The 19,774-nt window shown below is 39.6% G+C and overlaps 1 protein-coding gene across 2 annotated transcripts in view; it reads right to left on the bottom strand.

Moving 5' to 3' along the window:
• The window catches only part of LOC149260620 (uncharacterized), a 368,482-nt gene that overhangs the window by 217,763 nt on the left and 130,945 nt on the right, over positions 1-19,774 (bottom strand). For both annotated transcript variants that reach the window (XM_089420916.1, XM_089420919.1), the window contains exon 9: positions 7,220-7,325. In XM_089420916.1, the coding sequence (XP_089277042.1) occupies positions 7,220-7,325 (106 nt within the window). The remainder of the gene's footprint in view (positions 1-7,219; positions 7,326-19,774) is intronic.

The following is a 19,774-nucleotide window of genomic DNA, read 5'->3' as shown; positions in this document are numbered from 1 at the left end:
GATCTAAAGATACCTGCAAGATCAACCAACTTCTAAGTGTTAACTCTAGCCCAAAAGCTAAAGCAAGATATTTGTGCTAATTATCTCGGAAACAATAAAGTAATTGTTGGCTATGAAACAATAATATTCAATAATAGCACAAATTAAAGCATTAAACACATTCAGCACATACAAAGAATCATTAAGTGAGAGACACCTTGAATTGAAACCCTAAAGTCATTATTAAGGCAGAAATTCCAACAGAGCTTATAGCTTAGTACAAAAAAAAATGATCTAGCGAGATCAAGATACCAAGAGGAGCTTGATAGCTTCCTTGTATAGAAAAAATGAGAGGGAATAACCCCTCCATGTGGAAGCAACGACTAGTTTGACTTGATCTTGGAGAATAACAGCTAGTTGCTTGTTGATCCATGCCAAAATCAAATCTTGTCCCTTGATCTTCAAAAAATTCAAATTTGTTGATGGAGGTCTTGATCCCGATCCAAAGCATATTTTTTCCAACCTTTCGTCCTTGAAAAATGATCCTTGACTCAACCACCATGGTCCAAAGTCTTAATTTCTCTCAAAATTTTGACCTTTACTTTGATGGAGGACGTGATAAAATTAATTTCTTTTTGACCCATGATTTTTTGGTAATTTTCCACTTGGAGGGTAATTGATTTTTCCTTCATTTATTTTTTGGATAATTTTTGGCTACTTTTATTTTTATTTTTTCCAAAATTAAAATTAAAATGACTCAATAGGGGATTAATTATTTTTCCTCTCTATGTGTATCTAAAAAATATTTGGGTAATGGTGTTCTAATTATGAGGAACCATTCACCAAAAATATTTCTAAACACACTTTTACATCAAATATTACAAATTCAACCCTTAGAAGGGGAAATACACATAGACATAGACCCTTGAGACTGAACCAAATTTTGCGAAAAGACATACAATCTAGTATGAAAAAATACAGGCTCGATAAACATTAGGACTCACCTAAGACCTTATCAATGAATTCTACCCTAGCTTTGGGGAATATTTAGGAGAAAAACTTTGTCAATTATTCGTGTTTACAAACACACATAATTTGGTGAGGTTAAAAAACTCCCTAGAGTGAAACCCTTTGAGAAGAATCATATACTTACCTAGGTGTTGTTACATGGATTAATAGTCATACGAGAATCATTTTTACAATACAAAAGCAAAATTTAGGATTACAATGATAAACTGGAAGCCTCATGATGATAATGACTTTGAAAAAATTTATCCATTGCTTTATGCCCTGTTTGTTGGACTGTTGACATGTACATGATCAACAGTACTGACACAAATTTATTATATAGAGGCTATTTGGATTACTTCTCGTATGGACTGATGTTAGAAATTGCTTTTTATTGCAATTGTACAGATGAAACTATTCAAATGGTTGTCTATAAATTCACATAACCAATGGGCAGAAATTGATGGTGGTTGTGTATGGAATACAAATTGGTGTTTGTATGAATCCCAGTAAAGTACAGTAGTTGTGGTGGCAACAGCAGTTGGTACTGTGTAGATAGATGGTGGTTGTACACACCTTGTCTTCCACATTTTTTAATTATATATTGATTTTTTTCTCCTTTTCCCTTTTCTCTTACTTTAACTTCATTCAATGGAAATTATGAATTTTGTATGTGCCAAGAGCCTTGTTTTTTATTTTTTAATTGTGGTCAAAGACCTAGGTAACCAGCCTACAGGGTGTAGAGCAAATGGTGACAGGGTATTTTGTTAAGGCACTCCGCGGTGAAAAGGTCACCCATTCGAAACTCCATGGGAAAAAATCTAAACACGCTAAGGGCTAGTGCGACCCAAACCAGGGGCGAACCTCAAGTGATTTTGAAGACTTAGATGCCTCTAGGTCACGACTACTCGAGCCACAGGTTAGGCGTGCCAATAATATCAGGACTCACATAACCTGGCAAACAAAAAAAAGACCTAGGTAACCAAAGGGACTTTGAAAGGTGGTAATTGTGCCAAACGTCATATCAAACAATATGACCAATGGCCAAATTAGAAAACGAGGATCAATACCAAATGTTAGAGAAATAGTTGAATGCACAGTATAAATATTTGTAAGATTGAATAATAAAAATGATAAATGGATTTTTCCATGCATGGGCCCGGCTTAAACATAGCCTAGGGCACATTTTCCTAAACAATCATGAGAGGAAGTCATGACTCTTTAACAGTGTTGATAATATCGGTATGGGCAAAATATCGGCAAGGGTTCTGAAAACATATTTTCGGCACTATGAGTGAAAACATTGGCAAAATATCGAAAAATCTTGGCAAACATAAAAAAATGCATAATATATTCATTTTTTCAGATTTTTAAACATATAAAGCGATAACAACATAAAATAAACACATTGGCACATAAATATGAAAAAAACACTGATATATATGATGTAGTGGATGTAAAATAAAAAAGATACATCAAAAGCAATACCAAATCCTGTTGATCCCCGATAAATGTCCAATCAAGGACTCGAATGTGGAGAACCAATGCAAAATAACATCACAAATATAAAAGTATCTCATCATCATAAGTTATATGTAGCAAAACAAATAAAACTAACAACTAGTTATCTGAGATCAATGCCCTCTCCCCCTTTTACGAGAAAACAAGATGGGTTGTTTGTCATGCCTGCTTCTAGCAGTAGAAGGCCCTGACCATGCACCTAATGTCAAATAATGATTGTTGGGTACAAAACTGTGGTCTCATATACCCATAGTAGATGGTGTTGACGTTAACGCTCCCACAGTCTCCTCCTCCTCTATCTGTTAATCCTCCCCCAAGTCCTCATCCTCTTATTGCCCCTATACTAATGGTTCCTCCTCTAACCATGTAGGTGACTCCTCCATGATGGGAACCTCAGACTCCACACTCCACTTAGACAATACATCAATATTGTCTAGGGAAATGGCATCTAGATCCATTGGTTTCTGAATGTCAAAAAAATATTGAGTCTTGACACTTGAGGAACATAAATTAAAATTACAATTAATGTAATTGCACAGTTGAAGGTTGAAGCTCAAAGTTATACATGTGCTTCTTTCAGTGTATTTTCTCAAATACACTCCAATTGCACACACACCCTGAAGAACTACAGGTTTGACTCAGGATTCTTATGGCCAATTTCTGCAAATTTGGTGCCCTCCATAACTTCACCACCAAATATCTACAACAAAATAAAGAAAAAAAACTTTAAAACTTAAAACATAATTAAACTTTCAAATAAAATATAATTGAATTTTAAAAAACTGAATTATAAATTAGTAAATTGAAAGTTCTAATGAGTCATGACTTATCACTTACGTGGAATGAAGCGAGTCATTTCCTGAATAGCACAACCAAAGCCAAATAGGCCAACACAATCTCGATAAAAGTGTATCTAGCAATTCATTTTGTTGCGAAACTCAAGATCAGGTACTATCCTATGAATACAGGAATGGAACCCTTCCATCACCTTTCTATCAAAATCAAAGCCGCATTTGTCTGAAAACGCGGGGTTGAGGAAGAGTGTTGCTACATGAAGCCATCCCATAACATCATTTGTCTATTAAGCCCAGCATAACCTTTGTCTGCATAATAAGCACGAATGGTCTCCTTGGCCCTATCCATGGCCTCATACAAATAAGCCATCGCAGGCTTCTCCCCATCTACCAATCTCAGAACATTTACTATTGGTTCACTAAATGAGCACACTTCTTCTACCCCTTGCCAAAATGTGTCAGGGTAGATTTTTGTAATGGCTCTCCCATCCTATCTCCTACTATACCTACAATCCAACACTCATTAGAAACAAACATTTGCTTCAACTCAAACTGGCATCAAAGCAAAGACTAAAGAGTAGTAAAGTCAGTGGCAAAACGTGTAATTGCAAGATGTTGCAACTCCCTGTTTCTAGTGTATCTCCTCATGAGGCTAAGAACAGTATGCTTATATATAAACTTGGGGATGCTCCTAGCTATATCAATCACCTCCTTCATGAAGGAAAGTTTCCCTATATCCTCAAGCGGCAAATAGATACAATGTGTTGCACATGGAGTCCAAAACAATGTGCAATGCCTCTCCATAAGCATCCTGACGGCAGCCACATAATTAGTTGCATTATCTATTATGACTTACACCACATTCTACACATCAATCTCCCAAATGAACCCATCTAACAACTCACATGTCAATGTTGCATCTTTTATATGCGTTGATGCATCCACTGATTTAATAAACATGGTACCTTTAGAACAATGTGCCAAGAAATTTTGCATGGTCCTACCCTTCCTATCTCTCTAACCATCAAACATCACTATGCATCCAGACAACTCCCATGTCTGCTTCAACTCCGCTAATCTAGAGTTGATGTCATACTTTTATGCTTGAAGGATTGGCCCTCGCAACTCCTCGTATGTAACACTTTTGTACTCTGGGCCCACAATAGCAATAGCATCACACATTGGCTTCCAAATGGAGTGTTTTTGGTGACGCTGAGAGGTAAGTCACTCCTGAAAATACACCTCCCCAATCCATAACTCTATCTGCTTCTTGCTTCTCCTTTTTTTTAACTCATTTTATGGAAGGTTGTGCTCCATGTCCAGTTGGTGGAACAAAAAAGGATGACCTCCCACTCCTAGTAACATCAGCAGGTGATGTTGTGGAGTGCCTCCCACTACCCTCAACCTCTAACTCACAAGCAAATATCTCGAAAGATCTGTCTGCACGTTCAACCTTGTTTCTTTCTACTTCTTTCTGTTTTTTTATCAATTGCTTCAAGAGCTTTTTGTATAAGCTCTGCACTAAAAATCGTAAAAATCCCAACATCATATCTAGGGAGTCTAGTTAGATGGTATTTCAATCGCGTAACCCCTCCTATCATCTTGGTCCCACACAATTTGCATGATAGATATTCTCGATGTGTCCCACCATTATGTTCCCCATACTCCCAAAATGGCTCCAAGGGCTTTGACATATTTGTAGTGGATTAATGGACAGCGTCAAAATTAAAACCTAGGGCACCATACACAAAAAATAACAGCAACCTCATTTTAAAAAATATTTTTTACTACATTATATCCAACAAAAAATGACAATACGAGGGTGCATAAGAAAGTTAACAAAAAAATGAAGCTTGCTGCCCAAATATGGATAAAACACTTGCATTGGTTCATGGGCATGAAAGTCATAGCAAATGACAAAAAAACAAAGAAGCAAAATGTTGAGAGGCAAAGAGGCAAGCAAGCATAACCCTAAATCTTTGAAAAAAATCATTAACATAGGGGTTTTTAAGAACATACCTCTTGATGGAAGAAATGAAGTTTGTCTCACTGATCTTGAATCTTTGATCCAGAAGATAAACAAACAAACAAAAAATTGATTGGTGATGATAATGGTTGTTTAATCCTCAATCCCTCCTTGAAAACCACCACAAAGCTCTTCCCCTTCCTTCTCCACGACCAACAAAGCAAAATGAGCAATTAAAAAGCCAAAATGTTGTTTTGTAGCGCCAACCTTACTTGCCCGGCGATAAATAGGATCGTCACGCAATATTTTGGCAAAATATCGTCGATATATCGTAACTATCGCGATATTTTCAAAAGGGAAAATATCGCAATATTTAGTCAGGAATAATATTGTTAAGCCGAAAATATCGCGATATTTATGATATATTGCAATATTTCGGCAATATCATCAACACCGTTCTTTAATTAATTATTATTTTTCATAACATTTGGCATTTTAAGGTGGTCAAGTTTTAAGGTGGTTAAAATGAAGTAAAAATTTGACAACCCCACTTCCTTATGGTTACCTAGGAGGTTGGGTCTGAATAGTAGGATACCTTGCATCCCTAATTAGGTGATAAGGGGTTGGGTATGTTACAACATATCTCTATATCATCTAGATATAGAATTACCACATTTTCATCTACCAAATGTCTCACATATGGCATTTAAATAACAGTAAATGCATGTAGTGTACCCTCCTAAGATTGATGACATTCTTAAACTACCACCAAATTGATGAACTACATTTCACTTTCATTCACTCTCTATAGAAAAAAGCTTATACGAACATCCTTGAACCAAGGGCATTCAAACAAAATGCCATGAACTTTATGTCAACTACTACTACCACTGCTACTATCATTCGTGTAGTTTACTTCAACAAAGGATCTAAGAAGTGCCTAAGTCATCCAAACCTAACATAAGTTGCCTACACAACATCTATAGATATATAGGAGGCATCAACACTTCATGCTCTTAAAGAATAGAGACCATACACTTCTTGAATCTAGAATACAACATTTATAAATACATAGGAGGCATCAACACTCCATGCACTTAGTGTATAGAGACCATACACTTCTTGCATCCACAGTAAAACATTTATAGGTTCATAGGAGGCATCTTCACTCCATGTACTTAGTGTATAGAGACCATACGCTTCTTGCACCCACAGTATCAGATATTCATTAGATGTATCAAACCATTTATTTCTTGCATCCACAACCTCAAAAGCTTAGTAGATGTGTTATAGCACAATTTGTGATCTCCAATGAGCAATTATATAACTAAACATCATGTAACCTGCAATTATGCATGGCAAGTCTACAAGGATCCTCAGCATGTATGAGGTCACTCTAATAAAAAGAAGTATATCTTTACCTCCAATAAAATATATATTTTCCTTACGTTTCAAAACCCTGATTCTAGAGGAATTGCTACCTATTTGCATCCCTCGACGTCTCATACAAGAGACTTCGAATCTTCTACTCAATAGTTGTATCCATTCTTCACATCTATAAACCAAGGCATTTGATCCAATCTCCCTCTAACCTTGCCTTGGTAACATGAAAGAAATTTGGGAGACAGAACACAAGTACACCCATGGAATACCTCATTTAACACACAAGCTAGATTATGTAAAGATAGTTCAAAATCTGGCATAACTACTACATCTGCCCAAACCACCTAACGAAATCAGAAATAATACATTAGAGAAATAAGCTATAAAGGAAAAAAAAAAGTTTGAAGTACATGTAAAAGTTTAATAAAATGACTTTCTTAATATATAAGGTAATTCAAAAAACTCCACAACCCTTTACTGCATAATTCTCATACCTTTCAATTCTTTCTTGTTTCTGAAAAGTACGTTGAAATGAAAACAGATTATTTTCAAGGATATAAAAACTCACATGGTTTTGTAATGCTTCATCTAGTTTACTGTAAAAGTATGTATTGAAGAAATGATAGTTAGTGCATTGTTTTGACGTTATTGTTGATTCAGGGCTTTGAAGGTACCTGTCAATTATGACAATGATTACTTCAGTAAAATTTACAAAATAAGCATCATGTAACAACTATCTTTTAATCATTGCTTACCATTAAAATTCTAAGATATGAACATCACAATTGAAAACCAATAAAGCTTCTCTACATACACCACAATAATTGGACAAACAATTATGTTCTAAAACAAAAATAAACAATAGAAGCCCAATCAGTTAGCTCGAGTGGTTGAATGCTTTAAGATTCATGCACGAGGTCTCAAGGTCGATTCCTCGAGCTTGATGCCTTTGTGCCTCACTCAATGTCCCTGCCAGGACAGGTGCTGTAATCAGCGCCAATGAGTTTGCACTGGATACCATCTGCAAATGCGAGGAATTGGAGTTTCCCCACGAGGTTTTCCTTTGAAAAAGAGTAGAAAAATGGTATATACCAAATAGTAATCTTTAATATATTTAAAGACAAATACATAGTAACATGCTCTTCGAAATTACCACAATATCATTGATAACAGCCAAAGGCATCCCCCAAATGAAAAGAAATTATAAACAAGACTTTAATGTTTTAATATAGCTTTTTCTTTAAGAAAAATATAAAAGATAATAAATTAAAGAAAGAAAGAAAGAAAGAAAAAACCTAGAACACTATTATTAGGTCCACTTCTGTGGAAAGGATTAATAATTGAACCCCCTTCCAAAGAAAACTTTGAATTAGTTGCAAACAAAAGTCAACAATTAGCATCAATAAGCCCTCAACTCAATTACATAAAACCAATCTCAAAAAAAATTATATGATCCGCCCTTAGAGAAGTCAAAATTAATTCATAGGAAAAAAAGGAAAAGATCCAAGCCACATGCATTTTAAATTAGCAAAATTGTCAATAATTATAACAGAGGCGAAAAAGGCATGTTATACAAAAAGACTCACGAGATGAAAGGAGAGGGGAAGGCATCCCCAAAGGGCTCTATGAAATTTAGATCAATTACAAGTTCCAAAATGCCAAACACTGAAGAATCTCTGAAAACCACATAGTTGAAGACTAACGATGAAACTTGGGTCACTAATTTCTGGACGTGGGCTTGGCCATGCGCATCCCCACATGAACCCACTCTTAATTACTAGTAGTGGTGAAGGAGGTGTATACTCAATGGAAGAAATCACATAAACATGAGGAACGCATTGATTTCATACTAATTCAGTCATCAAATGGAAATGCCTCTGACAAAATCAGAGCCAAAGGTCATCATAACTGGAGCTGTCCATAATACATATATCTAACCATTGTGGCATTGGCCTTTATTCAGTCCATTGAACAAGAATCTGAGATAAGAGTATTAAGTGTGTTCCACACAATGGAGAACCACCTATATTGCAATCTGAGTCAGATCCGAAGAATGCAATGTCCTCATCCCTAAGTGCTATACCTACACCGGGGTCATCAATTATTCTTGGTTCTAGAATCTGCACCATAAATGGGGTCTTCTACGATCCACATGCACTCGATAAAACCATCAACTCACCTACCACTATGTCAGCCATGACAAAGTCACCATTTCAGCTTGAATCACAGTCTAGCCCATAACTAGCTTTGGATATGTCAGGTTTTGGGATAGATTTAACTATAATGTTCCAAACTAGGAAAAAAAGTGATATGCAAAGCAAACAACAAATTCAACAGCAGAAAATTTTAAACTTTAGTGCACACCCACAAATAGACTAAAAATAAGAAGCAGCTGAGCCATTTTATTATGATTCTGGAGCAATAGTACAATAATGTGGAAGGAGTGCACCTGGGCTTGCCCCAAAGGCAAGCATAGCAAAGCCCAGGTGATAAGACGACAAGCCCGGATGACAAAATCAGCTATCTCAATGATGCCCTGCGCTGCCCCAGCAAAACTGCATTGTCTCCTGCAAAGATGCTGCTGAAAACCCCGTCCCTGGTGCTCAGAAAATTCCGCCAAATTAATCCCAAGCTCCTCAAGCAAAACCCACCAAAACCCAAAAAGGGTTTGGCCTAGTTTTGACCCCCGAAATTCGGCCCCCAAAGCACCACGTCCTCCTCAAACTGCTGGGAAGTACGGCCTGCTTGCACACCAGTGAAATCCTTCCCCAAGCACTCCAAAATTGCTGCAAACACTCCCCCAAAGGTTTCCCTTATCTCTCCCAGCAAGTACCAGCCTCACAACACAATCCTCCAACTCCCACGTGTACCCAGTGAGAGGCTTCTACATTGGCCCAGGAGCTACAAATTCGTACCAAACTGTACGTGTCTCCTCCAGCTCCCAAACTCCGCCCCAAGCATGCTATGTCCCTGAACATTCCTCACCAAAATTCTCTCGGCAATTGCTCCCCGGAAGACCCCTGAAATGATCCCCACGTGTACTCCTCCTGCGTCCTCTTGGAACACGCTATGGCTGAGTGAATGTCTGAATGTAGGTGTTGAAATCTACCCAACTCTCCTCCGGAATGACGTGACAAAACCTCTCTAGGGTGACACTCGAAGTCCCCCAAAGAAGGGTGCTTTCTCCGCACGGAAAACTCGTTGCTAAACAACAACTGACCTAGCTGAGCAGCTCGAGCAACTAAAGTGAGTTCGATTGGCAAAAAATCCTTCGCAAGGATGAGCTCCTCCAATTTATAATTTTGTGGGCCTTCCCTCCCATGTGGGCCCCTCCACCTTGCCATTCGACTCCCTCCAAGGCTATTCGAACTATTTACTTGGCCAAGTGTGTTTTTCTTCATGTGGGTGGCCCCCATACTCCACTAACAAAATAATACAGCCTCCTTTTCTTCCCTAAGTCCTTTTATCAAAATTGAGTGGGTTCCATGGCCTCCAAAACTATCCAAAATTGTGGGAAATTAAAACTGTAACAAAATAATTAGGAAGAGACATTACAATCCTCCCCTCCAAAATCTTGCTTGTCCCCAAGCAACTTTAGCGTTGGATGCTACAATATATGCTCACCCTCCCAAGTGGCATCCTCATCCGGTGAGCTCTTCCAATGCAAGAAAAACTCACTGACGGTCCTGCTCCTTAGCTTCCTTTCCCGAGTCTCCAAAATGGCCTCTGGTTCCAGAACCAGATGCCCCTCATCATCAAGCTGGGGCAACTCTACAGTTGTCTTCACCTGCTGGCCCAACACCTTCTTAAGGCACAAAACATGGAAGATGTTGAGAATCTTGCTCCCCAAAAGAAGCTCCAGCTGATAGGCCACCTCTCCAACTCTCGTAACCACTCTATACGGCCCATAGAAACTTGGTTGCGTTGAATTTCCACGATCTTGGGTCTAGATTAGAATCTTAAAATCTTTGACGCTACCAAACCAAGAATCTCAACAAGAACTACTTTGCACAGCGGAAAATATATAGTACATCACATATGGAAAAGTATACACAATTTTTAACAAATATTATACAATAATGTACAACCCAATCTTTGTTATATTAAACCAATCTGAATAATACAACAGTTTATGGTATACAAGATACAATGACAAACTTCATTGCAGCTTTTATGTTGTATCTTGTCTTGTCAGTCCTTCGTACCTGTACTACTCACTAGCTGCCCCTTAGTCCTTCAAAGGACAACACATCGAGACTCGAGAAGGGTTGCCACCTAACACTGTTGCAAGTCACTTCTGTAGCATGTACACGAACTGATCCAATCTACTCTCTAGGTAGGCCTAATTCCGGAGCTCCAAACTGCCAGGCTAGCATTTACCTTTGTCCATCAAAGCACTGCACTTCGGCGCCAAACTTCACCCAACCTTCAACTCCTCTTCATCACTTCAAGATAGCTCATCCAGGGCTACTTTGGGCTATCAACACGTTGTCATCCACCAGACCAATGATGCCCATTAGATACACTACAAGATCTACATTGATGAAGACTTTCAATCACCCAATCAAGCCTCCAAATTGGCTCCCACAGACTGCCCAACAATCTGATCCAAATCTGACCTAAAAACACAGATCCAACACCTCAACAACACATCTCCATCCCACTATTTGAGGTCCACTCCTACGCTGCCACCTAAGCCTGGTTAGGGCATCATTACAATCCCAAAACCAGTCGTCAATTCTGCCTGGTTTAGCTATATAGGAGTGTGATTGCCCTTCATTAGGTGGTTGACCCTTCACGCTATAATTCTGGGTAGTCTAGCCCTTACCAGCACCTTTGGCCTACCCTTAACTACCCGTGGCCTGCTACAGCAAGGCACTATAGGCTTGTGGGTGCCTAAAATAGGGTCTGCCTAGAATAGGGTCTACTTGGCCCTCAAACAGCCCAGACTTCCCTCTACTACTTCAGCCTCCAAGAACATGGCCTTGACCCTCCTTTCTGCACTTCAGCCTCCTCTAAAATGCCCTAGAAGAGACCTCAGCCTCCTGTGCTTGTCCTCCTTTTCTGTGGCCCAAAACAGTGAAATCTCCTCTCCAACGAGTTGCTCACATGTGTAAGTGTTGCACAAATGGATGCTCTTTAGCCTCCTCTCCACCTTCTATTTATACACTAAATGAAGGGCTCCATGAATTGATGAAGAGACATGTCTCTTGGACCAAGCCTACATGACTTCACTATCCATAATTAATTGTCAACTTCAAAAATTCATATCTTCATTTCTAGAGCTCCGTTTTGAGTGATTTTTGGAGCATTTGAATCGACAAGCCAAGCTCTATCACCTCAAATTTTCTCATGCTCAAATTCTTCATGGTTTTGGCCCAAATCTCAATGGGTGCAAAACCCCTACCTTGGGTTCCAAGCCCACAAGTGACCCTTGTAGTGCTTTTCCCTCCAAACCCTGAACCCTAGGGCTTGGAATACCTCTCAAGTTACACAAATCAACAGGTTGCAGCTTCTCGCCCCCTTGCTGCTTCAAGGTGGACTGTCTATATGGTTGTAGTCATATGAACACCAAGTCTCCCTCCTCCAAATGCCTCTCAACCCTGTGCCTATCAGCATACATCTTTTGTTGATTTTGCGCCGTCAATAAGTTGTGCTTGAGAGCCTTGAGAATGTCTTGGCTCTCTAGGATCCAATCTTCAGCCTTTGGGGCACTGCTATCTCCAAAAACAATGCCATTGAAAGATAAGGCATCATAATCATACAAACTACAGAAGGGTGACATACCGATGGACATGTGATGAGTGGTGTTGTAGCAATACTCGCCCAAGTGCAGCCATCGAATCCATGCCCTCTGTTGCCCAATCACGTAGTTCCTGAGATAGCCCTCCAACCATATATTAACCCGCATTGCCTGACCGCCCGTCTATGGGTGGTAACTCGTGCTTGGGGTGAGCTCAATACCCAATAATCTAAAGAGCTCCTACTAGAATCCCCCCATGAACCAACTATCTTTGTCATTGACTATGGTCTTAGGGAGTCCGTGCAAATGGATGACATCCCTAAACAACAAATTGGCCACCTACGAGGCTGAATACCGGGTCGTAATGGCAAAGAAATGGGCATATTTGGTCAGTGGATCAACCACCACATAAATACAATCCTTGCCCTACCTTCGTTGGAAGCCCCCTGATGAAATCCATGGAGATACTCTCCCATTTTCCCTCAAGAATGGGAAGAGGTTGCAACAACCTAGCTGGATGGGGCAACCACCACCCTTCAGCCTTATAACTCCAATTATATAAAAAAATTCCCTGCAACTTTGCCTAATCCCTTATATCTCCCAAATTAACATATGAATTTTATCCTTATACCTCCCACTTCCTCCTTAATGGGATAAAACATATAAAATGCAATTTCCCAAAATCAAAAAAATCACTTTAACCCCTATTCCAATTTTACTTTTGTTTTATTATTATTACACAAAAGTAATAAAATATGATCTGAATACTATATTTTTCCATCCATGCATTCACAACTTATGCATACACCCCCTCTTCTTTTAATGCCATTAAATAAATGAATCAAACTTTTGATTTATTATTGTTACACAAAAGTAATAAAATATGATGTGAATACTATATTTTTCCATCCACGCATTCACAACATATGCAGGCATTCCCCCTCGTTTTTTAATGCCATTAAATAAATGAATCAACAAAACGTCAGCATTGACACCTTATTATGAAGATATTTTAATTTTTTATCACAAGTAAGATGAATCTATGATTGCATGTATTTGAATCCATATTTGTGTTGAATTTCAAGTTGTGGGTTCATCCATCAAGATGTCCAACGGCCCATCGCTAGATCTTTCATGTTTTTGAACCCACAACCAATCAATTTCTTACAGAGATGAGCAGTTGTTGCTCCAAGCAACACATTTTTGTTTTGTTGTATATCGCCGATGATCATCGAGGAGACAAAAATAATGCCTTTCTGTGTGAAAACGAGCTACCTAAGGCCAAGGGTGTGTAGATCAAGGTGATTTCTTGCTGCAAGTATGTCGTTGCATCCTTTCAAAGGGTCGCGGGTTCTGCAATGGGATCTCAGAGATCGAACACGAAGGAGAGGTTTGACAATTCAAGAGAGTTTTAGACTAACAGAGATATAAATTAGGTACCCTCTTCTAATAACATTAACATGAAACCATATAATTGTTCAAACCAATTTATTTTCTTCTTTCCTTGGTTTTTTCACATGAAACCCCTTGTAATCAGTTATCTAGCTAGTGTTTGCATGGAAAACATCTATAAAGCAAGCTAATGAGGCTACCTTTCAACCAGAAGCATAATGCTGCTCATCTCCCACACGTGCATCTAGGGTTTTGAGAGAGTTCAAGGAATCTCGATTAATTGCACACTATCCAAGTGTTGAGATCTTCCTCTACAATCTTAATATGGAATGATGTCTTACTAGAAAAATCAATTGCAGGAAAGATGCACAAAGAGACGTTTCATAATAACCGTAGCTCAGTGAAGACATTCAGTTTTTTTATTATGAAACCAAGCTTGAGAGCTAGAGTCTTCCTCTTCATTGGTCCATCATGTCCTCTCATCACCATACCATCACTCTCATCAAAACAAAATTTCTTTACCATTGTTGAATTTTCCTTAGGCCTAGATCTCGTCTACGGCTACAAGGCATATAAACACACTAGAAACCCTCAACTTACAAGCACTTGGCACAGCAAAAATCTACAACAGTGAAATCAATAAAGTACACAGGGATTTGAGCCCAAAGCTAAATTTTTTATTAGTCCATCAATAAAAGAATCATGGGGCTCTCATACCAAAGATCATGGCCCTCCATATCACTAGTACACCTAATATATATAGTATACAAATATTAAGGCTTGAGGTCAAATCCATTTGATCCTCAATCTGCCCACAAAACATAGAGATAAATAACCTGACTTGCTTTGGAACCCCTTCTCCTTCAGCCCTTTCAATCCTCTTTATCCATTGTTCGGGTTGTCCTTTAGCATCAAAACATACAGATATTTGCTCCATTCAACCTTTGTCACACACAACTGCTCACAATGGCTTTTGTCCTTCAATAACCACTTAATACTATATAATCAACTTCAAACACTTGAGTTTCTCACAATCTATTAGTCCTTCAATAAGACTGCATAATTAGCCTTTAAAACACGTTGTTCACAATTGTAATTGTGAACAAACTTTAGGAAACACTCAGCTCAGCAATAGTCCTGCAACGAACAGCAGCCCCCAATCTTGTCCACCTTTGTTGGCCTACTAAAGCACCTAGGCACTCTATTCACAAGTCTGAGGCCTTCCAGTGTCCTGCTAGGCCTACAGCCTAGTCACAAAACTGATCTGCCCTTCTTTTACTTTTCGGTTGGCTCCTTAAGGTCTAGTTAAGGTCTTGGCACCTACTTATAATCTTTTGTCAACAACACTAAGATTTTCAACCTCCTAACCTCGCTGATCTGAGACTTTCCTGTAGCCACCTACGGCCTTTCAGCCTGCCTCCATAGAATCTTAGGTCTTCGGCCCTCTCCCTCATTTCAATCAGAATCATGGCCTTATTCTCAAACAATAAACAAATCATTTTCGGCAGCCTCTACTCTTAGACAAGAAACTCATCATTGCTCTAACTCAAATATCTCAGAACATAAGTAACACGTCCCTCTTCTGCAAGTTGCGGCTCCTCACTTAGGCTTGCTTTTTCACACTAGGATGGCTTTTCCATGGTTTAAATCTGCTCTTATTCATCAAAACCCTCCTTCAGGATGTTTGTTCACACTTGTCCTTCAAAGCTTCAACAACATGGTTGGATCTCATTATTTGGTCTAGACCACGGACTAAATCAAGCTCAGCCTAATCTCCAACCCTCCAAGACATCGGCCCTCTTACTGCTCAAGCTAACCTTAACTCGGCCTTCTCAAAACAAGAGTTGTGATCTTCTCTCTACTGAAATATGTAGCTTGGGAGGTACTCCCACAAACCCTGGGGTATTGGGTTTGTCAGGAGTTGACCCACGACAAATGTGTTTTATGGGCAATGTACCCAAGCAGTGGGCTTTGTACCAAAGTTGGTGGACCAAAGACCCAAGTGGAACATGGTTGTTTATTCATTGGATACGTGAGGGGCACCGTTGATGGACTAAGAGGCACCTAGGGCATCAACGGTCTGGGCAAAAGTCAAATGAAAGAAATTTATTTCTTATGTCAATGGGGTTTCTATGTGTAGGCTCAAATCAGCTTGACCTACAAGACATAACCTTTGGGGTTTAATGTTCTCTCCAAAGACACTATAAGAAGAGATGAACTCAAGCTCATTTGGCATTCATCACAAGTGAAATCCATCTAAAGAAGACAAACAAAGTGATTGCAGACTTCAAGGAAAAGAGTTGGGAAGGAAGAAAAGGGGCGATTTTTGTCTCTTTTCTTGTGTTCTGGCAAGCCTAGTTCAAGGAGGATTGTTCATGGTGTTTTCCTTGTGTTCTAGGAGGCTGAGTTCAAGGAGCGTTGTTCATGGCATTTTGGGCATAATTGTGTTCATGTGTTTTTGTGGTAATCTTTGTGACAAGCTAAGGTAAAATTTGTGTGCTAAAGGAAGGTCGAGACCCATGTTGGTGGTGCAATAGAAGGCCAAGTGAGGGTTGAGTCCCCTCAAGGAGCAGCGCATAAGTTTCATGGTTTGTAAGGGAGGAAATCACAGTGTTTATGTGAGTGACTAAGGTGGCCGCAGGGTTTGAGGTGGCCACAGAAGTGTGTAATCTAGGCCGAGAAATCTCAGTCAGTTTGATGCCCAGAACCTAGTATCATTAGGGGTTGTGCCGAGTTCCTAAAGGAGGTAAGTTTGTTGTCTTATGTTGATGAATTGCTAAGTGTGGTAGGGTTGTTAACAAGGTTGTTGAATAGCAGAGTTTGGTGCCTAGGGATTACGATATTAAAGGAGTAATATCATTGTTAAGAGGCAGTCTTGTTATGCCCTAGTTATTGTGATTTGGTGAGACAAATGCCTATTGTGTGGGCTATGAAAAACGCCTTAAGTACAAACATCTTGTAGCAGCAAGAAAGTGGTTGTGAGGGTTGTTTGTTGATGCCCTAAGTTCAATCACCCTGGAGCAGCAAGAGGGCAGTTAGTGGGTAGTCTTGTTAAGCCTAATGTGAAAAATCGGTGACTCGATTCCTACTGCAGCAACAGATGATATTTCTCCTATTTGTTAAATTACTTTAAGCAAATTACTTGCAGCTTTCTACGCCAAATATCGAAATGCATACACTGCAGCCTTCACAAAATTAATACTACGGAAAAAACACCGGAAGAATAGATGCACACACAGATATACACAGTTATTTTTTGACTGAAGTCCCCAGAAAACCCAACTTGGAAAAACCGGTGCAGCAGCAGCTGAGGGTTTGATTATTATGCAATAGTAAATCCGAGTACAAGACTATGGATGCTCAAATCTAGCAATCCATGTAGAGAAAATAACTAACAAACGTCTAGTGAGAAAATCCTCACTTCCACCGGTGATCTGACACTAACCTTAGCTCAAGATGAGTTGCCCTTTGCTGCCTCTGTGTCAACCTACGCAGATTTGCATCACCCTGTTGGGACCAGCATCTCTCTCATCTACTAATCATTTGTTGCTCTGGAAACTCAATCTTTTGGCTCTCCAGACTCCCACTCCGACTCCTGCCTCTGAAACTCGACTTCTCCTCAGCAAATACGGATCTCCCTCTGAAGCTCTGCAATGGCCAGCCTCTCTGTGGAGTACATTGTCTCTCTGCTATGTACTTATCGGATTGGAAAAACTTCCTTCCAACCTTACTATCCCTGCCCCTCTCTCACTGCTTCGAAACTATTGAATCACCTCCGGCAACTGATTGTTGCTACTCTGGATATTGATTTCCCAACAAATCAAATTCCTTGCTCCTCAAGTGTGTGTGAAAATTCCTCAAACCGAATTCCCTACTACAGCAACTGATGATATTTATCCTACTTGTTAGATTTACATGAACAAGTTATTTGCAGTTTTCTACGGCAAACATCGAAATACATACACTACAACCTACACCATTTAAAATAATATGCCAAAAAAGGAAACTGAACAGAAAAAGATACAAGTGATAGTTATTTTTGGACAAACATCCCCGAAAAAACCCAATGCGGGAAAATCGGTGCAGCAGATCTGAGGATTTTTATTATTAAGAAGATATTTCTGAATACAACCTCTAGATGCCTTGCTAGCTATCTAGTACAGAGAATATCACTCGGCAAAAGAAATTAGTGTGATTACCTCACTCTACACTGCAAGTCCCCGCTAATCCGACAACTGAAACAACGAGTTCCCCGGCTACTTCTGCGTTGCCCCCGTGTGGGCCTGTGTCACCTCTACTAGGAATCGATTTGCTTTTTGGAGCTGATTCCAACCCTCCTGACTTAGAACATCCAACTCTGCAGCAAATCTCGGACTTCTACATGAAGGCTTTGCGCTACCCTACGTGAGCCCTGCATGAGCCCTCCCTGGCTCTGCGACACCCTCTCTAGCCACTATGTTGCCTCCTCTGTGTGAAAATTCTATCACTGCAGCAACTAGTTTATTTTACCTACTTATTTTCCAATAGGTTATTTAGGAAAACCCTTCACTAAATATTAAAATAAATTCTGTTGCACATATCACACCATAATACAGAAACAAATACATGCACAAGAATCAAACACATCAACACAGATATTTTGGACAATTGTCCCCGGAAAAACCCAATGCGGGAAAACCGGTGCAGCAGAGGAGGATTTTATTATTAAACAGCTTTTCTAAGTACACTGGGTGCCAAACTGGCTCACCCGACTGAGATAAATTCTTCGGCACCTCTCCTAGGCTCAGTGTCAGACCAACTAGCCTCTGCGCAGCTCCCAGACCCTCTGCGTCAGCACTTTGCCTCTTTGCGTCAACACTGGGCCTCTTTGCGTCACCCACGCAGGCCCTCCAGTGACTGCGCAGTCCTGCTGCCTCTGCATCTCCCTGAGTGGCTTTGCCTCTTCCTTTTTGACCTCTGCACTGATACTCTGGCACAGTCCCTTCCTCTCCGCTCTGTACTCGCTACCTCTTGTTGCAATCCAGAACTCTAATTCGAATTTCTCAACAAACCCTGCTCCAGAAATCGAACTAACTGGTCTCTCTCAGTATCTTTCCAACTGACCCTCAAGGCTTCTCTTATACTTTTCCTGTTGATGAATCAACAGTCGAGATTAAGTCCTTAATCAACGGCTAAGATTAAAATAGACTTGATCTTCGTCTCTTAGAAGCTTCTCATCCTTATCTTTACTAATACCCATTAATATTTTTATTTTCCGAAGTTTAGACTTAGGACCTCATTAAAAATGTTAATTATTTTAATAAATTTTCATCCAGATGGGATTTTCCAAAACGATTTTTGGGTCTTGGAGATCTCATGCTCTTTAGTCTCTCCACCAATTTTCATGGCTAGATCACATTCGATGCTACCCCAAATCAACACTCTGTGTGTCTCTTTGTCTATCTGCTAAGTATTCTTTGCTCCGGAGAAGATCCTCGAGCCAAAACTCTCTCTGCCCCTCTTTGCGTGATCACTACGAAATCACTGCACTACCTCTAGCTTCAACAATTCGATCTGACTGATCAACTCTAAGTGTGTCTTCCAAATGACCCTCAAGCCTCCTTAAATAATCTTCTCATTGACATTCAACGGCCCAGATTAGAAGCTAATAAATGGCTAAGATCATTTTTGCTTGATCCTCGTCTTCTTCTAGAAGTTACACCCACAGTTAGATTAATACCCATTAATTATTTTAATTTGCTAAGTTTAGACATAGGGCCCCATTAAAAATAATTAATTATTTTAATAAAATTGTCTCTGAGTGGAATTTTCCAAAACGCTTTCAGGGTTCTTTGGAATACATGTGTCCAAGCCTCCCTGCAAAATTTGAGACTTAGAGCACATCTGATGCTACCAGAAATCAACACTCCCTTTTAGCGAGGAATGTTCTCTAATAATGCCTCCCACTGAAGCATCACTCTGACTTCATAACATCGTCCTCTGCATTGC

This window comes from Pinus tabuliformis, chromosome 6 (genome assembly GCF_031772625.1).
Source record: "Pinus tabuliformis cultivar Carrire ecotype Pingquan chromosome 6, CPIR1, whole genome shotgun sequence".
Lineage (NCBI taxonomy): Eukaryota > Viridiplantae > Streptophyta > Pinopsida > Pinales > Pinaceae > Pinus > Pinus tabuliformis.
This window is presented reverse-complemented; position numbering and strand designations above follow the sequence as displayed.